Raw genomic sequence first — 26369 nt, forward strand, 5'->3', positions numbered from 1 at the left:
GCATGCAATTTTATAATGAATGTTCAGAAATATGTAAGAATGACATGCATACTGGTGATCAGTGCTCTCCAAATGTGGATACAAAAAAGAGAGTTCTAGACATAATTTTGGGGTATAAATTATAAATGTAAAAACTATATGTGGATTTTTCATGACGCAATATTTTCCAAAGATGAAAATGGCTTTAAAAAAAGCATTTAAATCTTAGACATGAATTTCCAGTACATTGGCCTGCTGAATATTGATGGCTCAAGGCAGATTGTCAGATGACAGATTAATTTGACTTTTTGTTCTAAAGAGAAAGAGGCACAGAGGCTGTGGAAAAAGTATTGGATCATTTTGGGACTTTTCTCAGTTCTCTCCGTGTTGACACCAATATTGCACTTTTCTCACAGCCACTGACCAAGTGGAAGTGCCTTCCTGCACAAACCCTCCTGTTTTTGTGCACGCACTGCAATGTCAGCACTAGTTGTGCACTGACATTTCCTCATGCAGCTCTGGTATGGCTGGCCCCATGTGCAGCGGCTTCAGGGACTGGTCCCGCTACGCTCTTGTAGGTTAGCTGGGTCAGCAGGAGCTGCGTCCGGCAGAGGCCAGTTCACCCTGGCTGTGGGGAGGCTGCAGTGGTCAAGTTCAAAGTCACCCCTGTGAGCCTGATATGAAACATGGGATGGGGGCAGATTGTGTAGCCTAGCAACCATCTGAGCTGGATACACACTCCAACTGATTAAGGGGGCAATAACAAGAGGAGTGATGACTTTTGATTATCATTTTTTAAAAAAATTTTCATTACCACAACTTTTTTTTTTTTTTTTTTTTTATAAATATTTCTATTGTATTGTATTTTATGGTCAACTGAAAGACTATTGTGGAAACTGAAAATGAAAATGTCAGCTTTGACATTATATTGTGACCTGACCATAACGGTGGGCATCTAAACTGTTTTATATGATATCCACATAAAATGAAGAGGTCCCCTCATAAGGAAAAATGCAAACTTAAACATACGTTAAAACCCACATATCTAGTCAGCATATGCAAAGAAAAGTATTAACTAAGTTACAGGAACAAAAATGCAGCTTCTATTCTGGTAGTGAATGGCTCTGAAAGAGCAAGTGTGCAGTGTTACATTCCACACAGGAACACTGAAAACTATTCACCTTCGCCCGTCTACATTTCAAATCGCTTACCGAATTTACAGATGCCTGCCACGTCAAAGGGCACGATTCAGGACCCGAAACATTAAATCACGTGTAATTTTATCTAATTACGCAAACATCGACAAAGGGCTTAATTCAATTGCCGCTATGACACAATAAGAGGAAAAAAACCTGACTGTTTAGGCAAGGGAGCATGCTCAGAAGTGAAGCAGGAACATTCCGCTCGAGCACAGCCTTGCCATAACTGCGAAATCTGCTACATGAAAATTTGCAGAAAGAATAAATTCGTATGAATGTTCTGATTGTAACTGCAAACTCAAAATAACACACCTATCAGCTCGTCAAACACCTCAGAAGTTCAAACAAACTTTGAAGAGTTTTTTTTCTCTCTCCCTTTAAAGATTTCCCATACCTGGGAATGCCATTTCAAGCAATTAATACCCTAATGAGTCTTAAGTCTTTCTTTTGGTCTAAAGGGCTGCCTGCTGTGATGAAAGGAGACCTGTCCTCTTCCGTTAGCTTCACGCCGGTTCTTTCTTCTGCAGATCAGATCATGATAAGGTTGTAGCGGCCTGAAAAAAAGTTTACAACTGAAAACATCTCAGGAATGCGAAGTTACATGCTCTCTGAAGCTACCATCGAAATACCCAATGTGCTGTAATGACCAGTGATTTCACTGTTGTATCATTAACAACACACATTTTGTTAGAGGCATTGTGTAAAAAAAAAGCAAGTCAAGAAACTTTTGTCACAGAAAATAATGAATCATACATAGCGTTTTTGTTCAGTTACCGCATTCTTGTACTGTGAGGAGAATGACACATTCACTGATGACATTCCTGCCCAATGTTTCACCCATGAACACAAACAGTGCTAAAGAAAAGAAGTACAGTTAAAAAGAAAAAAAAACATTTCCAGTTATCTCATGGTAGTATATGTAATTAACTCAAATTAGTATATTCATGTTCATGGCATTCCTAAGATCTGCTGTGAACAACCATTGCAAATGACACAAATTGGAACAAACGACATTTTTTTTGGGTCTCTGTGCAGTTTTCCTGTGAGCCGTGAGCAGATAAGTGCCAGTGCACCTGCCTCAGCTCATGGCAGGCACTTTGTGAAATACACTTTCACTCAGTTCGCCTCAGATCAACCTGTGGAAGTCTAGAGATGCGAAACCTGAAAAAAAAAGTCTGTCTGCATGCCCCTCTGAACGAATAATGGAACAGCATAAAAATCAGCTTATCTGATGTCTTACAAGCCAGCTGTGATTTTCTCCGTGACTATCTGGGCCTTCAATCCCGGCTGCAGACAGTAACATTAAAACAAAAGCCCTGCGAGAGACAAGGCCACTCTTTGACTGCAGTGCATGACCTGCCAGTACAGTACATACTTTGTGCCCACCTCAGATTCTCCTCTGTAATAGCCAGCTAGTTAAACTCGGGCCCGGTTGATTAATTAAATTTTGGGAATTATATTGATCAAATTTACAGTAAATTGGACAATTAGAGTTGTAATCTTTAAAGAAATTCTTAAATATTAAGATTTCTATTATTAACTTATAAAAATAAAGTTACCACATCTGAAAGCCAGCACAGTCTAGAGAAAGTTCATGCTTCCGACTGTTATCAGCAGACAAAGGATTTGCTTGGCTCACAAAAGTGCTTTTGTTTGAAGGTATTTATAGCACAGTAGTAGTGTATGAATGAACCCAACATAATGTACTGATTAAGGACTACAGATGGTTACAGTGAGCGCTCTCTCAGTGCACCTCATCGGTCAGATGAAAGTTTTTATCGGCTAAAATCGTCTTATGCCAAGAGCCATCTTTTTGTTCATGATTTTTATTAGTAAGAACATGTCTCTGAAAGGTGTTTTGCTGTCATTACTTATCAGTAACATTTTCATTAGGGTTAAATTCCACACAGCTCCATGTGTGAATCTGTGAAGGCACGGGACCGCCTTGACCTTTGCCCTTAATTTGGAATTTGACTCGGGGGCTTCATATCCCCTGGGTGCATGTTTTTTAATCCGAGTTTGTACCGCAGTCTTGCTGCTGAACTCAAAGAAGAAGGTCACTGTACAGACTTGGCACATCAGGCAAATCGTCCTTGAGTTTGGAACAGAGTGACCTGACTGCTGTACTGTTCTCACCTTGGTTTGTGCGCTGAGATGTACAAGGGCTGTGGCTGAGTAGCTAATCAGTCACAACATCCACATTCAAATGGCATGTCTTAGAGATACACATCACAAACGCTCCTTTGTACATGTTCTAAGCCACTTATTATTAGTTCGAGTAAGGTCAAAGTTGATCTAATTTTCTGCTTAGTTCTCATTAAACAGCTATTGCATTATTTAATTTTCTCCAATCGAATTAGGGATGTAATGAATATCCAGCGAAAGCTTTTGAACAGTGGTTGGCAAAATTTAGCCTGCAAATGCACTTTTTGTGCACTTGAAAAAAAAGTTAAATATATTTTACTCTACCGAAAACCAAAAGTTGTGGAATGCTACTGCCTTAATTATGTCTGGTGCTTACAAGTTAGAACTCAGCTGCATTTGAATCCACCAGCACAAATGCTAGGATATTTACTACATGATGCCACTCCAAACAAGTCCACACCACTCATGATATACAGATATATGAGTCTGCATTACTCTGAATGAGCCCACACCACACATGATACAGCTCTGAATGAGTACTCCCTATAGTGACTGCCGTAACCAATTTCAGCTTAGATGATAACATTTAATAACAAAAAGCACAAAGCCTTATTTCACATCTGTTTCACATGTGTACCACTTTGTAATTATACAGTAACATCTTTTCATTACATTAAATTTGTAACTACTAACAGTACTGTAAGTAGTAACTGTGGTTTTGTGTTACTATTATAGCAGTAGCATGTATTATTATTACACTACCTGTAAAAATGCTAAAATACAATTTAACGCTTTGGCCTATGAGGACACACTGGTGTGTGCATAGTTGAAGTGTCTCTGGTAGAAAGTATGGACACAGGTGTGACTGGAATTTTCACTACTCTGGGTTCTGTAAAAGCTGCCAATGATATTCCTTGTTGCTTTTGTCTTTCGTGATTTTTTTTAACAGCAAGAAAATAATGCAAGACCATGTACAAAGTCTTCATGAACACTACACAAAAACAGAAAAAAACTTTAATTTTGTGAATTACATTTCACAAACAAATTCATATCATTCAAACATTGCTAGTGAAATTGTAAATATGGAGCAAACTTAGCTAGCAAGAACTTAATGGTGATGCATAATTAGCTGACTAGCTATCTATATCGGAGGCTCATTCAGTTGTCCAAGTAGGATTAGTGTGTGTGGGTGTGCCTGTTTGGCAGCTAGCTAGGAAACAAACACATACGAATTGCAAGACAATTTTTTTCTACGAAACATACATAGCATCTAAGCCTGCTACAGTGGGCTGGCCCATATTCCTTGTATTCCTGGGAGTGGCTAATCTGAAAATATAAAGGTCAGCTTCACAGGACCGTTTCAGACTGATGTCATTACCCTGAATAACTGGCTTTTTAGTCAAGACATCATAGTGTCAGCATTATTGTGGGCAAGTAAAATGTAAAGAAGTGTTAAGTTTGCCATTTAAAGACAGCTGGCTCCATAATTTGTGTAGTACAAATCTGTAACACTTGCCTTGATTGTGGAAGGCGCTGGGAAACAACAGACAACTGAGCTAACTCCTGAGCTAACTTACATAACTAGCTACTTAACTAAACAAGTACAGAAAACAGACATGGCTTGCTGGACGAAGAGAGCTCCTCAATTTAAACAATCCTAAAGACAAATACTAATACCCTCTCTCCCACAGTCCCAGTTCTGTTGTTATGAACATACACATCAAAGGGATGAGTAGTTACAGTGCAATTTTGTGTTGTTAGTATAATATGTATACACATAATAGTGTGATGCTTTGGTCGTCACACTTCAAGTTGGCTTTATGTCTACAGCGATTACATGTATTGGTATTACACTATCCATGTAATGCCTGCAAATTTACAGATTCCTACTGATAATTTTGCATTGAACATGAGCTAAATTACTCTCAAACAGAAACACATTCTTCACTTAATTATAGTCTTGCTAAAAAAATCTATTTTTTTATTTTGTCATTTGTCTACAGGCAATTTCACTTCCTCTCAGTTTTCTCTTTTCTGTAATTAAAACCACACTGAACACATACATTTCTTTATCATGAATTAAGGTCCATGAGTGAATTCTCATAGCCCTTCTTTGTCATCAATAGAAATTCAGATAAGATTGTGTTGGAACACAAAATATTCTGAGATCACCTAAAGAAGGAAGAGTTAACTTAAAGTTTACCTAAAGGTGGACATTTCTGGAAATCATGGTTTTCCACAAATCTGTCATTAGCCTTGGGTAGATAAAGAATCCCTTTCAAAATATTTCAACGGCAAACTTTTTTCCCATGAGCCCTTGGTCCATGGTGCTTTGTATGATGATTTTGTGAAACTGAAGTAGGCGAAGCAATCAGGTGAGGCTAGCGGCAATTAGTGAAAAACAGTTAAGTATTGCAATTGGAAAATAATAAATGACGAATTTAGCAGGTTCAGCTTTTCTCTGAGTTAAAATCAAACCTTCCAGTGGATTCTGTTGAAGCCACAAACTGTACTCATCCATGTAATTTCATAACAAAGTGAACATTCCTAAGCAGAGAGTGCTGCAACAAAAATGTACCGTGGTCAGTTGCTGATGTCTGTGAATGACTCTGCTCCCTACTAGAACACTGGCAAGCTTATGTTGGATTTACAATTAAAGCTATCTGCATGCTAATTGAATGGTTGGGAACTGAAGAAATGGACCTTGAAGCGCTCAGGTGTCCTGGTGAACAGATGCTTTGTGATCCCTGTCAGGGAATTCATAATTGATTTAAAGGGAAAATCATATTAGTTTATTTCTTCTAATTGCATCTCTTCTGAAATGACTGGGATGAATGTCTTTTATTCATCTTTCTGTCAGTGTACAAACCTATTAGTGTGTTTGAAATGGTTTACGGAAAAATTGCTGCTAGTTATATTTGCGATTCTTTTTGCTTGTAAGCATTCCTTGGGCTGGGGCAGGTGGCTACAAAGGCCGTGATTGATACATCCAAACCAGTTACTGACCAGCTGTGACAGGAATACTTCATCTGAAGCATTTGTGGGAATTATCAGAGATGAATTTAACCAATTTATGCAATTTTTTAGTTTTACTAGTCATGACGATGAAAGATGGAATCTTTCAATGCCATCTGAAACATTGCATTTATTCTGCATATATTGAAGCATAATGCAATGTAAATACATAAAATGTAATTACTCATTATTCATTGGCATTCTATTGGCCACAGGGAGTGGTCTTAAATATTTGCAATCAGAAAACAAGCAACACGTGGCTTGTCTACATTACACAAGTTTGAATGGTGAATATTTGGATCTAAATAGAACACACTAGAAGCTGATACTTATAAAGTAAAAGTGGATTTCTAAATTTAAATTAATATTTACTGTGTATAGTTTTTTTTTTTTTTTGATGTTGTACAACTAAAGATTCCAGTCATTTCCTGTCAGTGTATTGAATCCATTTGAGCACCTAGGTAACACTTTGGCACACACATAATGTGGCTAAAATTGCTGTAATCTTTAATTTATATATAAATCATTAAAGTGTGGCAGCTATCATGCATTCCTTTTCTACTTGGATAAAACAGTTCTTAGATGTGGAAGCTGCACTTTGAAGTCTTGTCTCAGAAGCAGCCCAGCTCTTACAGGAAGTCCCTCATGTTTTATACATATTGTATGTGGAACTAACAAAAGGTGAGCATTCTGTCTGTGGTCTCAGATGAGAGGAAAATGGCCAACGTTGACTTTCACCAGGAGTAAACAAGCACCAAAACTGCCTCTCAGGTAAAGGGCCCTACAGAGGAGATGCTGACTCTCAAATTCCCAACTTGCTCTTATTTTGTCTTAAACCATTTGCTGTGCACATCAAAAAAAGCACGCAAGCAACCTGAATGACATTAGACTGCTTAATGGCTGAAATAACGGTGGGAAAAAAAGATTTTCACACGTTACTGTGCCCCCTGGAGCTCCACTCAATTTCATGAGAGTGATAAAAATGTCACGTACACAAATAAAAATATTTTTTGTTTTATGTCAAAGACATTCAGTGCCCTGTGAATATTGTTTGTGCTGCTATAGCCAGTAAATGAAATTTGTCTCAAGCATTTCCTGCAGTAAAAAAAAAAAACAGAACAAAAAAAATAAACAACAGAAAGAAGTTCCCCTGGTGTCTGAGGATATGGGCAATTACAATGTCACAGTCATAAAACACATGACATGTTGCGTTACTGTAAGTTAAAAGAGATGTGAGTTGATTGCTAGCTAAACGGAGTGTTAAAACACACTGTTACTGCCTTGTTGAGACTGCATGTTTACTGACACATTTAAAATTCAATCACCATAATGTCCCATAGATTGCATTAACTGTACATGTAATCAGTTCTGATAGGTTTAGTTAAGTGTGTCAAAAGCAATTCAACTGTCCATCATCTGTGGTATTGATAATCTGTAATGGGGTAGACTACTGTGACCTATATGTCTAGTCCTGCACCCCTACATATCTTGATAATCAGATGTACTATGTATGTTCAGGTACAGAATTTGAAACAAAAAAAAAATCAAATCTCAAAGTGAGTGTTTCATGACATGGGTGTAAGGCCCCGTTTAAACTTGGTTTTAAAATGTGTCTCGGGCGATCGGATCAGAAGTGGACAGTGCTAAATACAAGTGTAAACGACCACCAAGACGCATTGTGATCCGATCACTCAAACCACTTGCTGAGGTGGTCTGGGACATATCTTTCGTAGTGTAAACGCTAATGCGTCCTTAATGTGTCCCCGACAAGGATGTAACAGGAAAATACGTCATCAATGCAGGATGTGGTGGTTGTTTTGGTGACAGAGCGCCAACGCTCGAAAAAATGCTTTTCTAACATTCTTCCTTTTTCGTCTTGTCCTGCGCTCTTTTGCAAGTCGCAAATGACTTTGTCCTGCTAATCTCAACAGTTGGAATAGCTGTACATGTATATTACTTCTTGAAACATGTTTGTTTTCTTAGCTAGCCCGTGCTAAACAAATCTGGCAACAGAGACTGACATAGGCAGGGTGACGTAGGCAGTAACGAAATCTGAACACAAGTGGTCAGCTGGGCCCCTTGGAAACACATGTTAGACACAGGTGTAAACGGCGATGTGTCTCAGCTCTCCACTTGTGATCCGATCGCCCAAGACGCATTTTAAAACCAAGTATAAACAGGGCCTAAGAGACCCAACAGCAGGTTTCCAAAAGTCTTGACACCTGATTAACTTCTTATTTTTTCCTCAGCTGGCCATTGGTTGGCTTTCGTTTATCAAATGATTTTTGCGATTTTCAGTAAGCGTACGAGTCTTCCGAGAAAGACACCAGTGAGCACCCCGGCCCCCGGGTGACCTCTCCCACTACATTGTTCAGGGCTGATTGGATGTGCTATGTGATTTCAGATCCAGTGGAGACCTTGTTTGTAGTTGAGTGCTGAAGGAAGTGGCTGTCAGTGAGATACCCTGGGTTCGAGGAAGGGGAATGTGCTGAGCTAGACAGTATGGAGAGGCAAAGGGAAGAAGCGTTAGGACAAGGGGCAGGAACACATTCGACCCCCCTGTCTGAACTTCTGCCTTCGTCAGGGCTTTGGCTGTGTGGCTCTGGGCCTGCTTTGCGGTGTCCTGCAAACACACTCATAGGAAGCGGTTTTTCCCCAAACTTGCTGTGTCATTTCTTTTGGTGTAGGTCTTTTCGCACTGCTCAGGAAACACATCCTTCAGCACCTACTTCTCCTTTCTACCCCCTGGCCCCCCAGGCATCTGCTCCAGCCCCACATCCATAGTCACAGTCACGGCTGCCTAGCTGTGTCTCCCGGTACTCTCTCCTTTAGCCTCTGTCGTTTTTCTCTTCTGCGCTCCCTCTCTCTCGTAGCCAACATACGTGAGCCATGAGTCGCTGCTGTGTTGTCAAAGTGATCTCGCTGACAGAAGTCCAGCTGATGCCGGTAGGTAACACCACTTTGCAGGGATGGCTCTGGGCAGGATTATCAAAGAGCTATGGTCCTGCTTTATCTCAGATCCGGGACTAAGGAGTAGGTGCTGCTGAGTGGGGGGCGTGCTGGTTGTGATGGTGTGCGCTGTGTCTGTAAGCTTCAGCAGAAAACATGATTTCTTTATTGAGGCTATTACCCGCAGCATGAAGGTACAGCTCCACATAGACTATATTAACTTTAACGCTAGCTTTACTTTCTTACCATGCGCCCATGAGAAACTGTGAAGAGGACCAGTGTTTCAGTGGAGACTAACTGGATATATAAAATGAATTTTGGTTGCATAGTGTGATATAGTTACAATATTCAGTCAAGGATGATGCTCTTTGTTGGAAATGTAAAACATGGCAAGTAGGCTGCAACCAATGCATTCTAAGAAAACATGAACATGCAGAGAGGAATGAAAGTATTGCAACAGTGGTGCTTGATTGCAGTGGAGGAAACTACAGCTGGTAATGGTCACCATAATTTTGTGAATATGTGGATCAGCAGTCTGTAGCGCTAAGTCATCCCTTCCCCTTTGAGGAATTGTGCCATGTGGTTACACGCAAACCTGTTTGATTTGCAGACTTTGCAATGATAGTGGAAGCTCTGTCTGCAAAATCCACACACTATCAGTTTCGAAGTGCAACCTTTAAAAGCATTGCCTCTGAGCGCCATTATTTTTCAAAATACATATGGGGGCTAAATAGCTTTTAACACATCTTGGAAGTGCAAGAGTGTGATGAGAGATGGGAGGAGGGGGCCATTAAAGTTTTATTTTATTATGACTTACATATTTCAAAATGACTAACTCCACTGTTTCACAACTGAGAATTTTTTTGAAGTGAAACTAGATATGTAATAGGCTAATAGTGAAACATAGTTAAGCAATCACTTTCTAGATTCCCCTACTCTCAACAGTTCCTCAAGGACCATTGAAATGTATGGCAGCACTCAGAAACTTTGAGGATTCACCTAAATTTAGGAGAGGTCTCTGTAAGGTAATTTAAATATTATGCTCTATTATTGGCATCATATCAATATCCACCTAATTAATTTTATGGTTTTGATGCAGGTTTGCTTTTTAAGCTTTTCTTAAGGAACTATTTTGCATTTCAACTGGCTACTGGATTATAATACAGTATAAGACAGTTACAAGTTAAAAGAGAAATAATGAAGTTTTGCTTCTAAACTTGCTTTCATCAATGGTTAAAGGTAGATGACACCAGTATTCAAAATTGAAATAAATATAGGATCAGATTCGATATATTCATATTGAATATTTGAATTTTGTAACATTCATGTAACATTGTTTGTAACATTCATGCACATGGATGATTCATTCAAAAAAAGTGCTGAGCATTTTATTGTACCCAACACATACAAATTTGTCACAGAGAACTGTACTATTTGTAGATCACATGAAATATTTTCATAATTATAATGTATTGTGTTACTGCTGTGCATGCAACCTTTTGTAAAATACTGCACAGACTCCAATGACTTTAGAAGCCAGGTTATTTCTGTACTTGTAGTGTACAGTGCTTTCACAAAATGATTAACAATTATAACGTGTTTTACTTAGTAGACCTGCAATTTGTCTTTGTGTATGATCTGTGAAATAATTCATGGTATTCATAACAAGAAGTGAAACGACTTCCTATCTCGCTGGCAAGGTTTAAGCAATTAACACATTTACAGAAATGAGAAGTGTGAGATTTCTGAAGCAGGACAGCATAAAAATAACTTCCATTACTGAGATTTAAACATCTCAGTTTTTTAAATGGATTGTAGTGGTGTACAGTATATTTTTATATTTGTGCAAACACCAACAGTAATCCTTAACATTATTATATTGTTGTCTATCTATTTGACAGACACCTTTAATAAACCTTACTACTACTGTAAGGTGATTTAGAGTTAAAGTAGACATAAATTGGTCATAGTAAAGGAAGTATTGGATTGGGGCTGAAGCAATTATCATTTAATCTGATGCCATCATCTCTTGTAATGCATCCAACTGACAAAAGCAACATCCCACTCTACCTTTTCCTTTTAGAAAGGGCTCAGAATGTCACAATCTTAATTTCCCTAAACAGAAGTGGACTACTTCTTCATCATCTTTTGCAGTATTATTGCTTATTGCTGGGGAATCATTTTGCAGAATTGACTGTTGTGTTTGATTTCACCTACTGGGAAGTATCTGTTGGACTGCTGACCAAGCATGACCACAGGATCTTAAAGCAACCTTCAGAGAGTAATGATAATTCCATAAGTAACATAAATAATGCATAAAATAAAATAAAGACATAAAATAGTTTGCTAAATTTAGCTTGATATCGCTGTTCAACTGTTTTCCAGTGTGCTTTTTTGTAAATGAAGGAGTAAATATATATACACTCACTTGATAAAACACATTAAACAAAACAACAATAATTTGTCTATGTTTGACTAAAATGCAGTAAAATTTAGAAGTAGTGAATAGCAGAATGCATAACTGCTAATTGAAAAACTTCCATGACAGAACTGTTCACACCCTTTGTTTAAATTGTGACAGGTTTTCTTTCCCAAATAACCTTTTGAAATTAATAAAGCGCGGCCGATGTGTATTTAACAACAACAGCTACACGCAATTAAAAAACAAGAATGTAAAAGGGGCCAATTAAGCAGTATTTCACAGGCCCGGGTTCCTCTGTGTATTCCCGTAATTTGCAGGTGTTAATCCCAATAAACCACACACGTGTCAAACACACACACACACACACACACACAGAGGTATTCTGCATATTCTCCAGCACAAAGCCTGCGAGGCAGTCAGGATTCTTTAACTGTTGCCTCTGTGAATTCAAAAGAAAAATCAATTTCAGTTCTTTGATTCATTGTTGCAAAATTGTAAAACTGTGAAATATGTTTTTTCAATGTGCAGTGTAAGACACACCGATAGCAATTTGATTGACGGTGCATGAAGTGCATGGTAAAAAAAAATTCCACAAAAAACAGACATCACGTTACAGACATGAATAAATAAAGTAAAATATAGAGAAACACATTCAGCACTTTCATACAGCCTTGGACAAAATGCATCATACCAGAGGCAGTGGGAGGAGCCGGGGGCAGGGGTAACCTGTCTGTCATTATGGCCGACGGGATGACAGAGGGGAAATAGCTGAGAGAACTCGTTTTTTCTGTGTTGACAATCCTCTAAGTAATTTACGTAGCAGTATGTCAAACTCTCAGACATATTCTGCTACTGTTGTTGATACAACTCTTATGTGTTTTCATACACAGGCTTGCTTTTGTCAAGGTTGCATTACTCATTGAAGAAGTATTAGTTAGTTAAATGAGTCCCTTAACTGCTTAATAAGCATGTCTCCTGCATTTACAGTTGACAGAAAAGTAATTCAAGGACACACTTCACATACATAACAAGCAGAGTGTAATATCTTGGCATCGTTCTGTTACACGCGGGAGAATTTGTGCTGTTGAATTCAAATTTGCATAGAGGATGAGGCATTGAATGCCATCTATATTCTTGCACACCTGATTGTTACAGTGCAGAGATTTAGGACATATGTGAGTTTGGCTGTACAATTATAGAGAAAGAAACAGTATCACAACTGCTGTGCAAAGCAACTTGAATCTTGCAGTGATTACATAATCATCAGTCCTTCAGTTACTTTTCTGTTGTAAATAAAACTGACATACACATGTCTTGTATGGATGATACTTCCTTTCAGTACTGACATGTGTAAGCATATAAGCAAAATTAGCCAAATACAAAAGCAGCAATTCAGCATTTTCCAAATGTTCATTAAATTTGACCTTCCCATAAATTACTAAGAGAAAACTCAAAAACTCAAATTCATTTGCCGGCAGCAATGTCTGTGGGTCAGACAGTGACATACAGTATCTACAAGCCGCCATTACTTGGAGATTACTTTGTTCTCCAAAGCAGTCAACATAATACTTTTTACTCTGAGCATGTGGGATGCCACTGTTATTTTTGTGAAACTTCTAAAAATATGAAATAAGTTAACCATTAATAACTCATTGTTATCGGTGAGTCATAGTTATCTACTTTGTGAAAGTAGAAGATTACACAATGATGAACTGGAACACAAAAGAAAACAGTTTTCTCTATATATAGGCTGAAGACATAAAGCTGACTGAAATCAGATTGGTGGACTCATTTCAGTTATTCTTTGGCAGTGCACACAAGACAATGAGCTACACATGCACCATGATAAAAACGGCAATAGTGTTATTTAAAAACCACAGAGAACAAGCTGTTTTTATGTTTGACCCCCCCCCCCCCCCCCCCCCCAAGGAAGAGTGAACAAAAGGCAAGTTTGTGATTGGCTGCTTCTTACAAACAGAAATGGGCGGTTCCAGTGAATTAGTGATATATACAAAGTTTAGATATCCTGTTGTGATCAAACCAAAGTAATCTACCGAGTTTCTGTTTGAAGTACTTATCATGCCATACAATGAATGGATAGCCTTGCTTTCACTAATTAGCCTTGCCTTAACTAATTAGGTCATTGAGTGTGCCCTGTTAGTTTATAAAGTCCCTGCTGAGATTCTGATCTGGCAGTCACTAAGGACAGGCTCAAGAAGACAGCCATTCTGTGGGATCCTACAAAAGTTTTTACTTAAACACGAACTGAAGACGTTTCCTTTGAGAATGCCACACTTAACCGACTGTAGTTACTACAAGATGCGAGACGGAGCCAGAGTTTCGAATGTAAGGACTTTAAAAATATGCTGAATTCAGACAAATTTTAATAACTGTCTTGGTTTGCAGGACTCTGTATCCAGCATGTTTGGTCAACCTGTTATTGATGAGAATGTGAACTTAATAGTTTTAGGATTGTCATTTTTCGGTTTGCGTGTAGCAGTACCACAGTAAATAAGGTGATTGTCAAGATCATATAAAGTGTGCAATAAGTGTTTTCTCTGTAAGGAATTTGCTTTTTAAAGTCGTGAAGATGATTAAATACGAAGATCTGATAATCTGAATTAAACCATCAAGCAAACACTGAATGTTTTGAAAAGTAAAAAATGTGAAAAACGTTGTTAAGCAACCTAAATATATTGGTACTTTGGGACTTTGGGAAGCTCTTGTGCCTGGAGCTCAGACTCTTACTATGATCAGACCATCTTGAAGTTGTGAGGACGATTCTTGCTTTCAACAGGGAGCCATACTTGCCGGAGCAAATACCTGATTTCTTACAGTGCTATTTGTAACCCCGAGTACCAGGGATCTGAGTGGTGACTCTTGACTGTGTTGTCCCTGTGCGCTCTGAGTGAACGGCTCTCTGTTTGGAAACAGGTCCAGAGCCACCTGGAGAACTCCAAATTCCACCTCCACCAAGCCCAAGCCCAGCAAGTGAAGCAGTACCTGACCCTGGGCTCCAAGCTCGCCGGCCAGGGCCACGCTGTGCCCCACTCCCACCCCGGGCAGCCCCTGGGCTCTGTGCCCGTGATGCGGAATGGGCACCTGCCCCCCGTGAGCGACAGCAGCACTCCCAACAGCCCCGTCACGCTGCTCACGTTGGCTGCCAGTCACGACAGCGAGGTGGGTCCACCGCCACACACCTCCCCCCTGGTCACCTCGCCCCTGCTCATCAATAACTTCAAACATTCAATCACGGCAAACCTCAGGGGAAACTAGTTTGATGGCAAGCGTTTCGAATTCGTCTCCTTTTCTGGCACGGCGGCAAAGAAATACTTGCTATTGGATTAGGTTTCCAATATCCCTCATCCTGTGCTGTCCATCATATTTCCACATGAATAATATAATTTAAACATGATGCACAAACAATTTTTAAGCATAAAGTTCAGAGACTGTTAACGATGCACAAGTAGACTGTAATTATTTTTCTTTTAGTTTCCAATGGATGAAGTTATTGATGACTTAATTAGCCTTGAATCCGGTTTCAAAGATGAGGGCTTGGGATGTATGGAGCCTAACATCATAATGCAAAACAATGTAAGTATTGAAACAAATTAACCATTTCTGCTGCTGTGTATGTGTGAGACTCATTGCAATATCTCACTGACCCAGTTAGCCCAAGCCTACCTAAAGTATTATTTTAGTTCAGTGTTAGATAAGAACTGACAATGGTACTTTGGTGGGATATGTTGGGTAGCTCATATAAACAAATTAAATGGATGTATACTGTGGTTGCATTCCATGTTGTTAATGAGAAATGAGAACCCTGTTCAGATCCTTAATATAGTCAGCATTAGCAGATGTGGAGATGAGTATTGAATTGGCCATGTGTAATATGATGTATTCAGTAAAATCTTATGAGTTTGCTCAGATGCGACAAAACCGCACATAGACACACTTGACAACCAGAACTCTGTGTGTATGTGTGTGTGTGATTTGCTGATCAAACCCAGAGTAAGGGAAAGGTGTAAATGACATGCTTGGTGGTCCATCATAAGCAATCTCAGTCTGTGTCTGAGGTAAAACAGCTTTGTAATTTCAGATCTCTTGAAAAGTGGTGCTTTAGGTTTGACATTACAGGGAGCGCTGTGGTTAATTACACTGCAATATTAAATTATAAAAACAGAAATAAAACCCTAAATAGATGTTACATAATTATTTTGCATTTATACCTAAATTAAACAATGCAGGAATCAATTCAGATTTAAAGGGGCAGATTTAATCTAATAGAAAGAAATATATTGGAAATGAAATGTTGCTTGACTTGAAAGAGGGCTTGACTTGTAGAGGCATTGACTTCATTGCAGTTATTGGATCAATCAGGAGATGCAATCTTTTAGCCAGCTGATTTTTGTTTTTCTTTTAAACCACAGACCTTTTCTTTTCCAGCTTTTATTTATTGTCTAGTTTATTGTAAATGTAATAAATTGTTATTTAATTTGGCTACTCAGAGAAAGTGAGTGATGACAGCTTTGAAATCATGTGCTGTCACTATTCTGTAACATGAATGAGTGAGAAAATACCTTCAGAGAGTGTCCTGTGAAATTTTGACATTCACCCACCTTTGGTGGGTTCAGCAAGTACAAAGATGAATGAAAACAAATTATATTTATATTTGAAAAGATAATTTATATATATTTTAAAGTTAAGGACACATGTTGAATTAAATTCTTGGGGAAAAAGCCTGAGTTTAGGGGTTGCAAATATAACCTTCTTCACAGAGAGTTTTTATTACAAGATATACTTAAATTCAATTTACAGCATCAATAATGGGGTCATATGTGATACAAATTTGGTTGCTGTGTGACAATAAATGCATATGGTGGTTGAATCATTAGGAATAGCACTGTTTTAGATTATTAATATTGTTTTGTAATGAGTAATAACCTTCCTATTGTGCATTTTCTTGCTAATTCGTGTCAGCGTCTGAATTTCAACATAACGGAACTTTGACAGGCATCGTGATAGGAGAGGATGAATCGAAATCAAACAAGTGCCCCATGCCCACTGACATCTGTGTCAGAACAAAGGGCTGTTTGATCCAGGTGTTAATTTATCTCCAGGTGTGAGGCTACTTGACAACTGGAACACTTAGGAACACTCCTTGTCCATGTCAGTAACTTTTTTTTTTTACAGACTGTCTTTGTAGCACATAGTGACATTTCCAAAGACCATATCATAACAGTATTAAACCTACAATAAGTGACTTTACCTGTTATTTTGCAGGACAATGACTAAAACCGATCATGTGATTGCTTCCAGACAGATGTAAAACTACTTGCACCTAAGACATGAGCTTTGTTAACCCACTGGTTATGCGATATGAAGCAAATTAAGTCTAAGCAGGGAACACATGGCATTTATGACATATATGGCTTGATAATCCTGGCGAATACCTGTATCTTGATCATAAGCAGTAGCAAGTTCTTTCAGTTCTGCATGTGAGCTGAACAGAGGACTGAGTGTATGAGGGTGCTGAGGGAGATTCTGACAAGCAAAGAGAGGGAAACAGAGGGGCTGGGCCATGGGACTGATGAGAGCTGGGCTCTGAATGGTGCTGTATACCCTCTGTGGTTTTTCTCACATGACACTATGCCCAGATGGCCCTGTTTCCTCCAGTCAGACATACAGTACAAGGCATCACATGGTTTGGCCCATGTCAATGTGCCCGAGAGCACAAATGGTGAAAGATTGAAGTGATTACTGTGCCAGCAATTAGAGGACATGACACAAGCTTTTATTTATACTGAAATATTGGAGGAATGAATAGACAACCACACACTAACAACATAATCTGTTGTACCCATTTTTGGGCTCTTACAAGACTTGAACACCATATTACCCTTCATGATAGCTTGCTTAATCTGGATTGATGCCTGTCTTCACAAACAAGACAACATTAGACAGAAGGGTAAGAAGGACATTGTGGGATTCTCTGAGATACAGACTTGTGCTAAATCTGATTTTGACTAAATCCTCCTCTGCTGAGCTCTCTATCCTAAAAGTCAGGCATCCTCATTCCTCCGGAATCACTGGAAAGAAAGGTCATATTCACGTACCAAACATCAGTGCGTGTGGTGGAGGAGCAACAAAGTGATGTGAGACCTCCAAGCCAATCTCCAATCCATCCAAAGAGAAAACCCTTTCATTGCAGATGCTATTTTAATCAGAAGGCCACCGCTTGGTCACAGTTCTTTTAAATCTTGCATTGCTTATAATGGCCCAATTAGCAACGGCAATGCAGGGGCCTCTGTAGCCCAGGCTAAACTGTGGTCAGAGTTGCTGTGAGGGACACATCAAGCATTGCCCATGTCTGCCTATCACTAATAAGCCCTGGGGCAGAAAGGATTGGCACCAATGATAAGAGGAGACACTTCTGACATCTGTGGCCTCTTGACTTCAAAGGGTTTTATCAGCTCAGAAAACAAGCTATTGTTGTATTTTTTAATGGAAAAACATGCAGAGCTAAATAACTGTTTTTAAGGATTTTTTTTTATTCTGAAGCTCATAGAAATATGAGAGTCCTTGCTCTTCTGACAGATGAGTGTCCTTTGGCAATGGGACTGTGTTGTAAGGCTGTGCTCAGTTCCCCAATGTCACGGTGTGTGTGGATGTGAATGTGTTACCTCTAAGGCCCGACCACGTGGCTTGCTGTCTTTGTCTTTGTCTGTGCTTTCCCGCCATCCTCACTCACGCCCTCCCTCTCCTCTCCTGTCAAGGTGTCCCTCAACAGCAGCATGCTGGATGTGTACGGCGGTGACCAAGGTATGACTGCCACTAATGGTGGAATGACACCCGGTTCATGTCCCACAAACCTCACTGTAAAACGTGAAGCGACAGGTACGAAACACAGCGCAGGCTGTTCCAGCGGACGCTGGCACTCTCGAATAAGACCTTACCTCCAGGGAGAAGACTTATGAGAACGAGATCTTATTGCACACTTACATCTGAAACTCTAATGAAATAGCATTTAGGACATGAAAAAGAGGAAGCAAACATGGGGGGGGGTTTAACACGCTGATAACTGTTGCCTGCCTACGTCGTGATATAGCTTTTGTTTAAGTGCTTAAGCCTGGGACGTGCATTTTATGGCGCACCCTCTTAAACAGTAATCACGATGACAGTAAAAAACAAGACCCATCAGTCTTGCGAGCACTATGAAAGATAAACCTGCTGCAAGCGACCGAAATGAAGACGAAATGCATTACACGCATGTAGCCTTTCAGCAGTCATAAATCAAGGGATGTGATTAAAACTCTCAGCGTGATAATGTATTTGCCGTCTGCCAACCGGTGGGTGGGGCACGGTCGCACGAGCTCGTGCCCCCCCCCCCCCCCCCCCCCGCCCTGCGGAGGGATCGGCAGTCAGCACACGTGCTCAGGAGCGCCGGCTGGCGCACGGAGCTTGACTGATTATCAACAGGGGAATCCCTCTCATTTGCTCGCCATAGTCCATTACCTCCATGGCAGGACACCATCATTGATCTCAAACTTTACTTTCATCACAAATGATTATGCCTGTACAGTTGGAGCCGAGTAAGCCGGTTACTGTTAGTTTTTTCTTTTTTTTTTTTTTTCCCCGGCGTGTGTCTCCATCCATACAGTTTTTAATCTGAGGAGCTATCTGACAGCCTGGAAATGGCACATGCTTAACTGTGGAAGTACGAGATCTGAAATGAATTCTGTTCTCAGCTATTTATATAGCAACTATACATGTTACCCATTAATACAGCTGGGTATTTACTGAAGCAAATTTGGTGAGGCACCTGGCTTCCCTTGCTTAAGGATAAAATGACAGTGCATCAGGAGCCTTCTGGTTATAAACTGGGTTATAACAATTACAGCATGCAATTTTAATGACTTGGTTGGTATTGACTGTACAAACTGGTGTTGAAACGGTCAAGTACACTTCTGTAAAGCAGAACAAATAGAATGGGACCGCGGTTGTGGGTGCACTTAAATGACACATGGACTGCAATAACAAGTAGAATTGTAAACCACAAAGAAACTTAAAGCACACACTGGCTGCTTCCAAGAGGAAATAAGAATGAGAACAATATGAAAATGAATAAGATTAAAAAAGATCTTGAGTGGTTTATGACATCTAAAATGACCATACCCAACATGTGTATTAAACAAAATAGCTGGGTTTGGAAAATTTAATAAAATGAGGAGACATTTCAATGTGACAGTGTGAGATAAAATGCATGTCCTGTCAGTTAAGGCTTCATGTAAAAGTTGGCAGTGTTTGGCTTTCAGCTGTGTTCTCCATACCTTAATTATCAATGGTCCAGGTCATAGTGTGGAGATGCATGTATCCCTTGTCTGTTGGCGTGGACACAAAGCACACTTTGTGCCTTTTTTATGAATGTCATGCATCAAGTAAACCTAATTGATTTAGGAAATAGAAAAGATGCCTCCAGATCTTTTCACTCCAGTGAGAATATAAGTAAATTACTATCTTTTTCATATAAGTGTGCAGGCGGACAATGGGTTGTTACACAGAGTTTAAGTGACCTTATTTAATCAACAAAAGTGAATTGAGAAATCCAATCAAAGGCCCCAATTACATAATTTGGAAGTATGTGAATTTGAATGCTTGAGGGTATTTTCCCCTTTTGGTGCATCAGCGAATTTGGAGGCTGAGATAATTTTGGGCAAGAGTGGTTTCAATGTTACCAAATTTCTATGGCCTTAGTAAAAAAACAGGGCATACAGCCTCTACATTGAGCCAGTGGAAAATCTCTGCAGCTTCTGGAGCAGGACAAATCTCTCTCCATATTGGAGTGGAGAGGTCCAGGTCAAAATGCTGTTGTACAAACATGTTGCTTGTAAGGTATATTGTGATGTGTGTGCTTTTTAAAATAAGCTATTAATGTCCGATCCCTGTTTTTCTTGTTTTACAGAACATGACACAAGAGTTCTAGCCAAAGAAAGGCAGAAGAAAGACAACCACAACTTAAGTAAGATTCCTTTTGCAGAAATCAAAAGGTTCATTATTACCATTTTAGAATTAAACGTGTTATATACTTCTGCACAGATTTCCTTTTATTTTGAAATATTAAGTCAGCATGACCCCTAGAATCATAGCCGTGTAAACTAGCTAGCTATGTATTTTTGAATGAAACAATTAACAATGAACTGGTTAACCACAGCTGTCATGCCATAACTACACACACTCTCTTTGTTAAAGAGGCAAAGACTGATCATTTTTCCTTAAAAAAAAAAAAAGACACCAGGTGTGCATTGCTGCCACCTAGTGCTGTACTATGACAGTGCAATGTACATCTTCTACAGACCTTTGGTGAAGCACAGCCTTGGACTTTGATATGCTATACACAATGCTACTGAACGTTAAGAACATCTTCAGTGGTTAGACATATTATGAGCTATTATTAAGAGCTACGTGATAGGAACTGTGATAGGAAGTTCAGAAGGTAATAAGCAAGCTTCCATATAACATTAAAGGGTTAATTTGGCAGGCACAGTATGAGGGTATGGCAATGTTCTTTGAAGAAGATGACATTAAAGAGGTGGGGAAATGTGGTCGATGGGGGGGACATTAATCCGATTCATCTCTAATCAGTTGGTCAAGACCAACATGGGACTGGCATTGTCCAAATGCATCTGAATGGTTCTGGACTCGGAGATTATCATGAGATCTAATCAAAGCGGGTGGCATTCAGTCAAATCAAAGCTGTATACATTGCCTTCTGTGGCATCCCCTAATTGATAAAAGAGGGCTTCCTCGTCACAAGACTGCCATGTGAGGGACTTGATTAGGGATGCCAGGACGTGACATACAGTGGCACCCCGGGCCTGGCAGTACACTTAATTGCACCGAGGGTCAGCATGTACAGACAGCGGTTCACGGGTCACGGGTCATGCACTCAGCCTGTTTCACACATGCCCACTTTTTCAGTGGGCTTGTGATGTAATTAACCAAAGTAACCCCCTCCAAATGTCTATTCTCTCACCAGTCGAAAGAAGAAGAAGGTACAACATTAACTACAGGATCAAGGAGCTCGGAACACTGATACCAAAGTCAAATGATCCGTAAGTGTGGCGAATATATTTGGAAAAAATAAATATCTCGTTCTCTAACAGGATGACTACTTGATCCTACATACCCTAATTCCTGCACTAGTGTTTTTTTTTTTGTTTTAAGTATATGATAAATTACATACTATAGTACAATATTGTTTGTGTAGCGACAGTATTGCAACAGTTCCATCTTAATGTCAGTGCCAATGTCAGCACACCTCAGCTGATGGGGGGAGGAAAAGGGAGGAAAATAAACGGCTTTGAACGAAATCATTTTTATTCATTTCTGTTCATGTATTCATTGCATTCAGTGAACCCTTCAATTGAATCTATCGCATATTAGTCGTATTGCACACACAGTGGTATTGTACTGTAGTCTATGTGCTGTCCAAGTGCCGTACCTTATCTAGCTAATGCGCACTGTGGTTGCAATGTTCAAAGCCTGCCGAAAGATGAAAAAGTTAAATAATGAAGTTAAATAAAAGAGTCAACTATCTGAATAAAAGTTTATGCACAAAGGCCCTGACGGATGGAACACGGATCCAAGCCTGAAACCGGTCCTCCGCAGCAATTGAACTTTCTGATAGAAATTAGAGAGCAGGTTACCAATTCCGTCATGCCATTAGGACATGATAATGGAGATTATTAGCTGCGATCAGACAAACGTCTTACTCCGAAGAAAGGGACAATTTTACAACCGCCCCTTTCTTTAAAAAGTAATGGTATCAGAAATACCCTGTACATCGCTTCCCTCCCAAAGTCACATTTTTTTTTTTACGTCTCCTGACACCAATTTTCACTCTGGGATTAATTTTACCATACAAGGGCTTGAGAATTGACTTTCTGCAGATATACTTAACTATTCTATTATAATTCCCATTCAGGAGCGGTAATGCCTGCGAATGAATAATGGTCATGTAAATCATCGTTTCTTATTAATATAAAAGGCCTTTGGAAGTTTTTTTTTTTTTTTTGGAAAAAATTCTGCTGATGCGCACATTTGTGAAAAGGTTATCTTTGCATCCTGCAGTGATATGCGCTGGAACAAAGGGACTATTTTAAAGGCGTCAGTGGAGTACATTAAGTGGCTTCAGAAGGAGCAGCAGCATGCCCGGGAGCTGGAGAACAGGCAGAAGAAGCTGGAGCAGGCCAACAGGAGGCTGCTGCTGAGAATCCAGGTCCGTGGACCCCGCCCCCCCCACCCCCCCCCCCCCCCTTTCCAAGCCCCGCCCTGCCCCAATCCCCCCCCACACCGCGCCCGTCACAGAACCGCCCTGCTCCTATTGATGTTTGCGACCGCACTTCCCGCCCCGCTTTGAACTGCGCCCAGCTTCAGTAATTACCTGATTAATAAATACCAAGCTACAGCTCCGTCAGGAGAGGAATTAGGCCGAAATTAGATTACGCTGCCTAATAATGTCAGAGAGTAATGCCTCTCCCTCTATGAAATTATGCATTAAATGTAGCAGCTATTGACATACTTGTAGAGGAGGCATTACGGAGCTCCTTACCCACTGAGACGTCCCAATTATGCACAAAATTAATTACTCCGCACATCGCCCAGGCATTCCAAGCCACCACTCCAGCATCTCCGCTGCTTCGACTTATCAGCATTCGCGACACAATGCCAACTCGGGCTGTGCGACGCTTCCGTGGTCGCATGAAGCAAAGGCCCTGACACCGTGAAAAGACTCCTTTCGTGTTAATTTCGAACCCTGTTGTTCGCCGCACTTGAAACAGACAAGTTTGCTCCTGTTTAGTTTACAATGACAATATATTCTGTTTAAGAGCTGTCTGAGGTGTCTGAGGCTGGATTATCCTCATGAGTTTCCATTACCTGCTGTGTCAGCTCTCATTAAACATTCATAATTAGAACAGCCTGCAAGTCAAGATTTAATAGACACAAACTCTTCACTGAGTTAGAGTAAATGTCACAGCAGTGAGAAAAGAGGGAGAGGCTATGAGGTGCTGGAGGGTACATTGTACAGCAATACACTGTTCTTAAAACTCTCATAGCTGCCAGTTGTGTGAAGCTCTCAGTGGTGTTTTTTCCTGTCACCGTTCTGTTTTAAATGGTTCAGTCCAGCAAAGTCAAGCGACGTTAAGGTTAATAATTGTCTTGGGAGTTTTAAGGAACGACACTGTACATTTTTAAACAGGGCGCCCGAGCTGTCACGCAACAATAGTCAACATGGTGTCTCAGGGCTTTCCAGCTGACAAGGACTTGCAAGCCATGATGTTGACCTGCGGTTCTTTGATTAATGATTGTCTCCGATTCACTCTTCCGTGTCGTGTTTATCTTACGCCCCCCCCGGGGTGTGTTCGGTCTTGAGTGACACTCCGGAGGCGTGCTTGCGGAGGACTTGATGGCCGTGAGTTGCGATATGAGTAAACTAATCTGCGTGCTTGCCATGCCTTCCAGGAGCTGGAGATCCAGGCCCGCGCTCACGGCCTCCCCAGCATGGCCTCCTCTCTGGGGGCAGTGGAGCTGTCCTCACACCTGCTCAAGCAGCAGCACCAGCAACAACAGCAGCAGCAGCAGCAGCAGCAGCAACAGCAGCAACAACAGCAGCCGCAGCCGCTGTACCAGGAGGACGTGAACGGCGAGTACATGCAGCGGGCGGCGCTGACGCAGATGGCGGCGGCTGCCGAGCACGGCGGCGACAGTGCCACCACCTTCTCCGACCCGCTCTCGCACTTCACGGACTTTTTCAGCGCCACGCTCAAGGAGGAGCACCGCCTGGACGAGATCCTGATGGACGACCCGCTCTCGCCCTTCGGCGCCGACCCGCTGCTGTCCGCCGCCTCGCCCGACGCCTCCAAAGGGAGCAGCCGGAGGAGCAGCTTCAGCACGGACGACGGCGACGACCTCTAATCTCTCCCCCCCGCCCGCCAACCCGCCGTTAACCCCGTACGTGCCCTCCGCTCCCACGTCCTGCGTCAGGCTCCTCTGCTGACGCCTATTTCCCAGTTCCCTTCACGGCCCTCCCATCATGCTGTTGGTTAAGAGACAGTATATCGCCATCTCTTGGACTGCGCCAACGAAAGAGACAGTAACAGAAAAGGGAGATAGCTTCAGCATTGTGGTGCATGTATACTCTCAGCACACGGACTTCATTTGTAAATACAGTGTAAAGCAACAATAAACAGCACAGGACCGGAGGTAAAATGTCTAAAAATGCAGACGTCAACCAGAAAACTGGAAACACTGGTTGTCTCTCTGCTACTGTCACTCTGACAGGTCCTTATTTAAAGCTGTTCAAGTTATTTTATGTCCAAAGACTTACCGCACTGCAAATGTAACAATTGTACTAGCCAAAAAAAAAAAGAAAAGAAAAACTAAACAAGGCCTTCTAAACATGGTTTGTCTTTTTAATTTTTTAAGAGTATATGTTTATGTATTTATACTTGTTTTAATCCATCTATTCTAAACTGTTTCTTACAATATCTACTGTAACCTTTTTATTTTTTATTATGTGTGGGGTTGGGGAAAAACAATAAACCCCTTTTTTCATAAACTGAATTTGCATGCCTTTCATGTCAGTGATCTGTTACATTGGATTTTTCTGTGAAAGCAAGTTAAACCCTTTGATATTCAAACATATGCAATATAAAACCCTCACAAAGCACAAAGTCTACTATTTAAGACTATTGAAAATTTGAAGGACAGTTTCAGCCAAAAAACACTTGTTTTTTAAATGAAATAGAAAAGAACAACAGAAATGAACAATAGAAAAGCTATATATTATATATATGGGCAAACTGCAATCAAACCAAAAAAGACTGTTGCCATTTATACATATCTTACCTATGAAAAATCAGTAGCCAAATGTAAATTACAGCATCTCCAAAGACAGCTCTTGGCTAAAATAGAGCATCATAGCAAAATTTAACGACACTTTCACCTTCTTCATTATAACATAACTTCATATGTCACTTCAGGAAATTCAAACATTCTTTACTGCCTCTAAGCAGTGATTTTTTTGATATATTATGCACTTTGTGAATGAATAGATGATTTATTTTGTGCAACATTTCAACATCTAATATTGCAATCACATTCAATAAACAGCATATGCTTAAGATCACAAAACAAATTTAACAACACATGAGATTAAGAACCAAATACAAATGAACCATGAATTACTTTAATTAAGGAATGCCAAAAACTCGGCAATGAATCATGCATTATTCAGCAACAACAAAAACATCTAAAGCAGAAACAGAGCTGGAGCCTCTGTGTATTGTTTTATTAAAAGAAAAAAAAAGTGTCAAATATGCTTAAAGTTAATAAGATTTTTATTTATATCAATGCAGCAAAAATAATGGCGTAGGTCTTCTTTATTGAATTACACAACCACAAATTGAGTCTATTTCCTAACCTCTTTGTTTTCAAGAAGAAGAAAAGGAAAAAAGAAAAAAAAAAGACTATATCTGACTGTCCATATCATCAACCTTTAATGGACACACTGACATCATGGCATAATTAATATCAACAAATGAATTATGTAAATTAAGTAATGAAAACTACACCTCTATAGAAATGAATACGTTAACAGA

The 26369-nt window shown here is 40.1% G+C and overlaps 1 protein-coding gene across 4 annotated transcripts in view; it reads left to right on the forward strand.

Annotated features, from left to right (window-relative positions):
* tfec (transcription factor EC) overlaps positions 1-25151 on the forward strand; it is a 42897-nt gene extending 17746 nt beyond the window's left edge. Inside the window, exons 1-8 of one of the 4 annotated variants that reach the window (XM_036517943.1) lie at positions 9148-9284; positions 14644-14889; positions 15202-15303; positions 18486-18606; positions 20672-20728; positions 21746-21821; positions 22840-22987; positions 24232-25151. In XM_036517943.1, the coding sequence (XP_036373836.1) occupies positions 9228-9284; positions 14644-14889; positions 15202-15303; positions 18486-18606; positions 20672-20728; positions 21746-21821; positions 22840-22987; positions 24232-24684 (1260 nt within the window). In that variant the 5' untranslated portion in view covers positions 9148-9227 and the 3' untranslated portion in view covers positions 24685-25151. Of the gene's footprint in view, positions 1-9147; positions 9285-10246; positions 10313-14643; positions 14890-15201; positions 15304-18485; positions 18607-20671; positions 20729-21745; positions 21822-22839; positions 22988-24231 lie in introns of those variants that run through there. The other 3 variants (XM_036517942.1, XM_036517940.1, XM_036517941.1) reach the window with 3 other exon arrangements.
* Positions 25152-26369: the final 1218 nt, after the last annotated feature.

The sequence above is a fragment of the Megalops cyprinoides genome, chromosome 23 (genome assembly GCF_013368585.1).
Source record: "Megalops cyprinoides isolate fMegCyp1 chromosome 23, fMegCyp1.pri, whole genome shotgun sequence".
Classification (NCBI taxonomy): Eukaryota; Metazoa; Chordata; class Actinopteri; order Elopiformes; family Megalopidae; genus Megalops; species Megalops cyprinoides.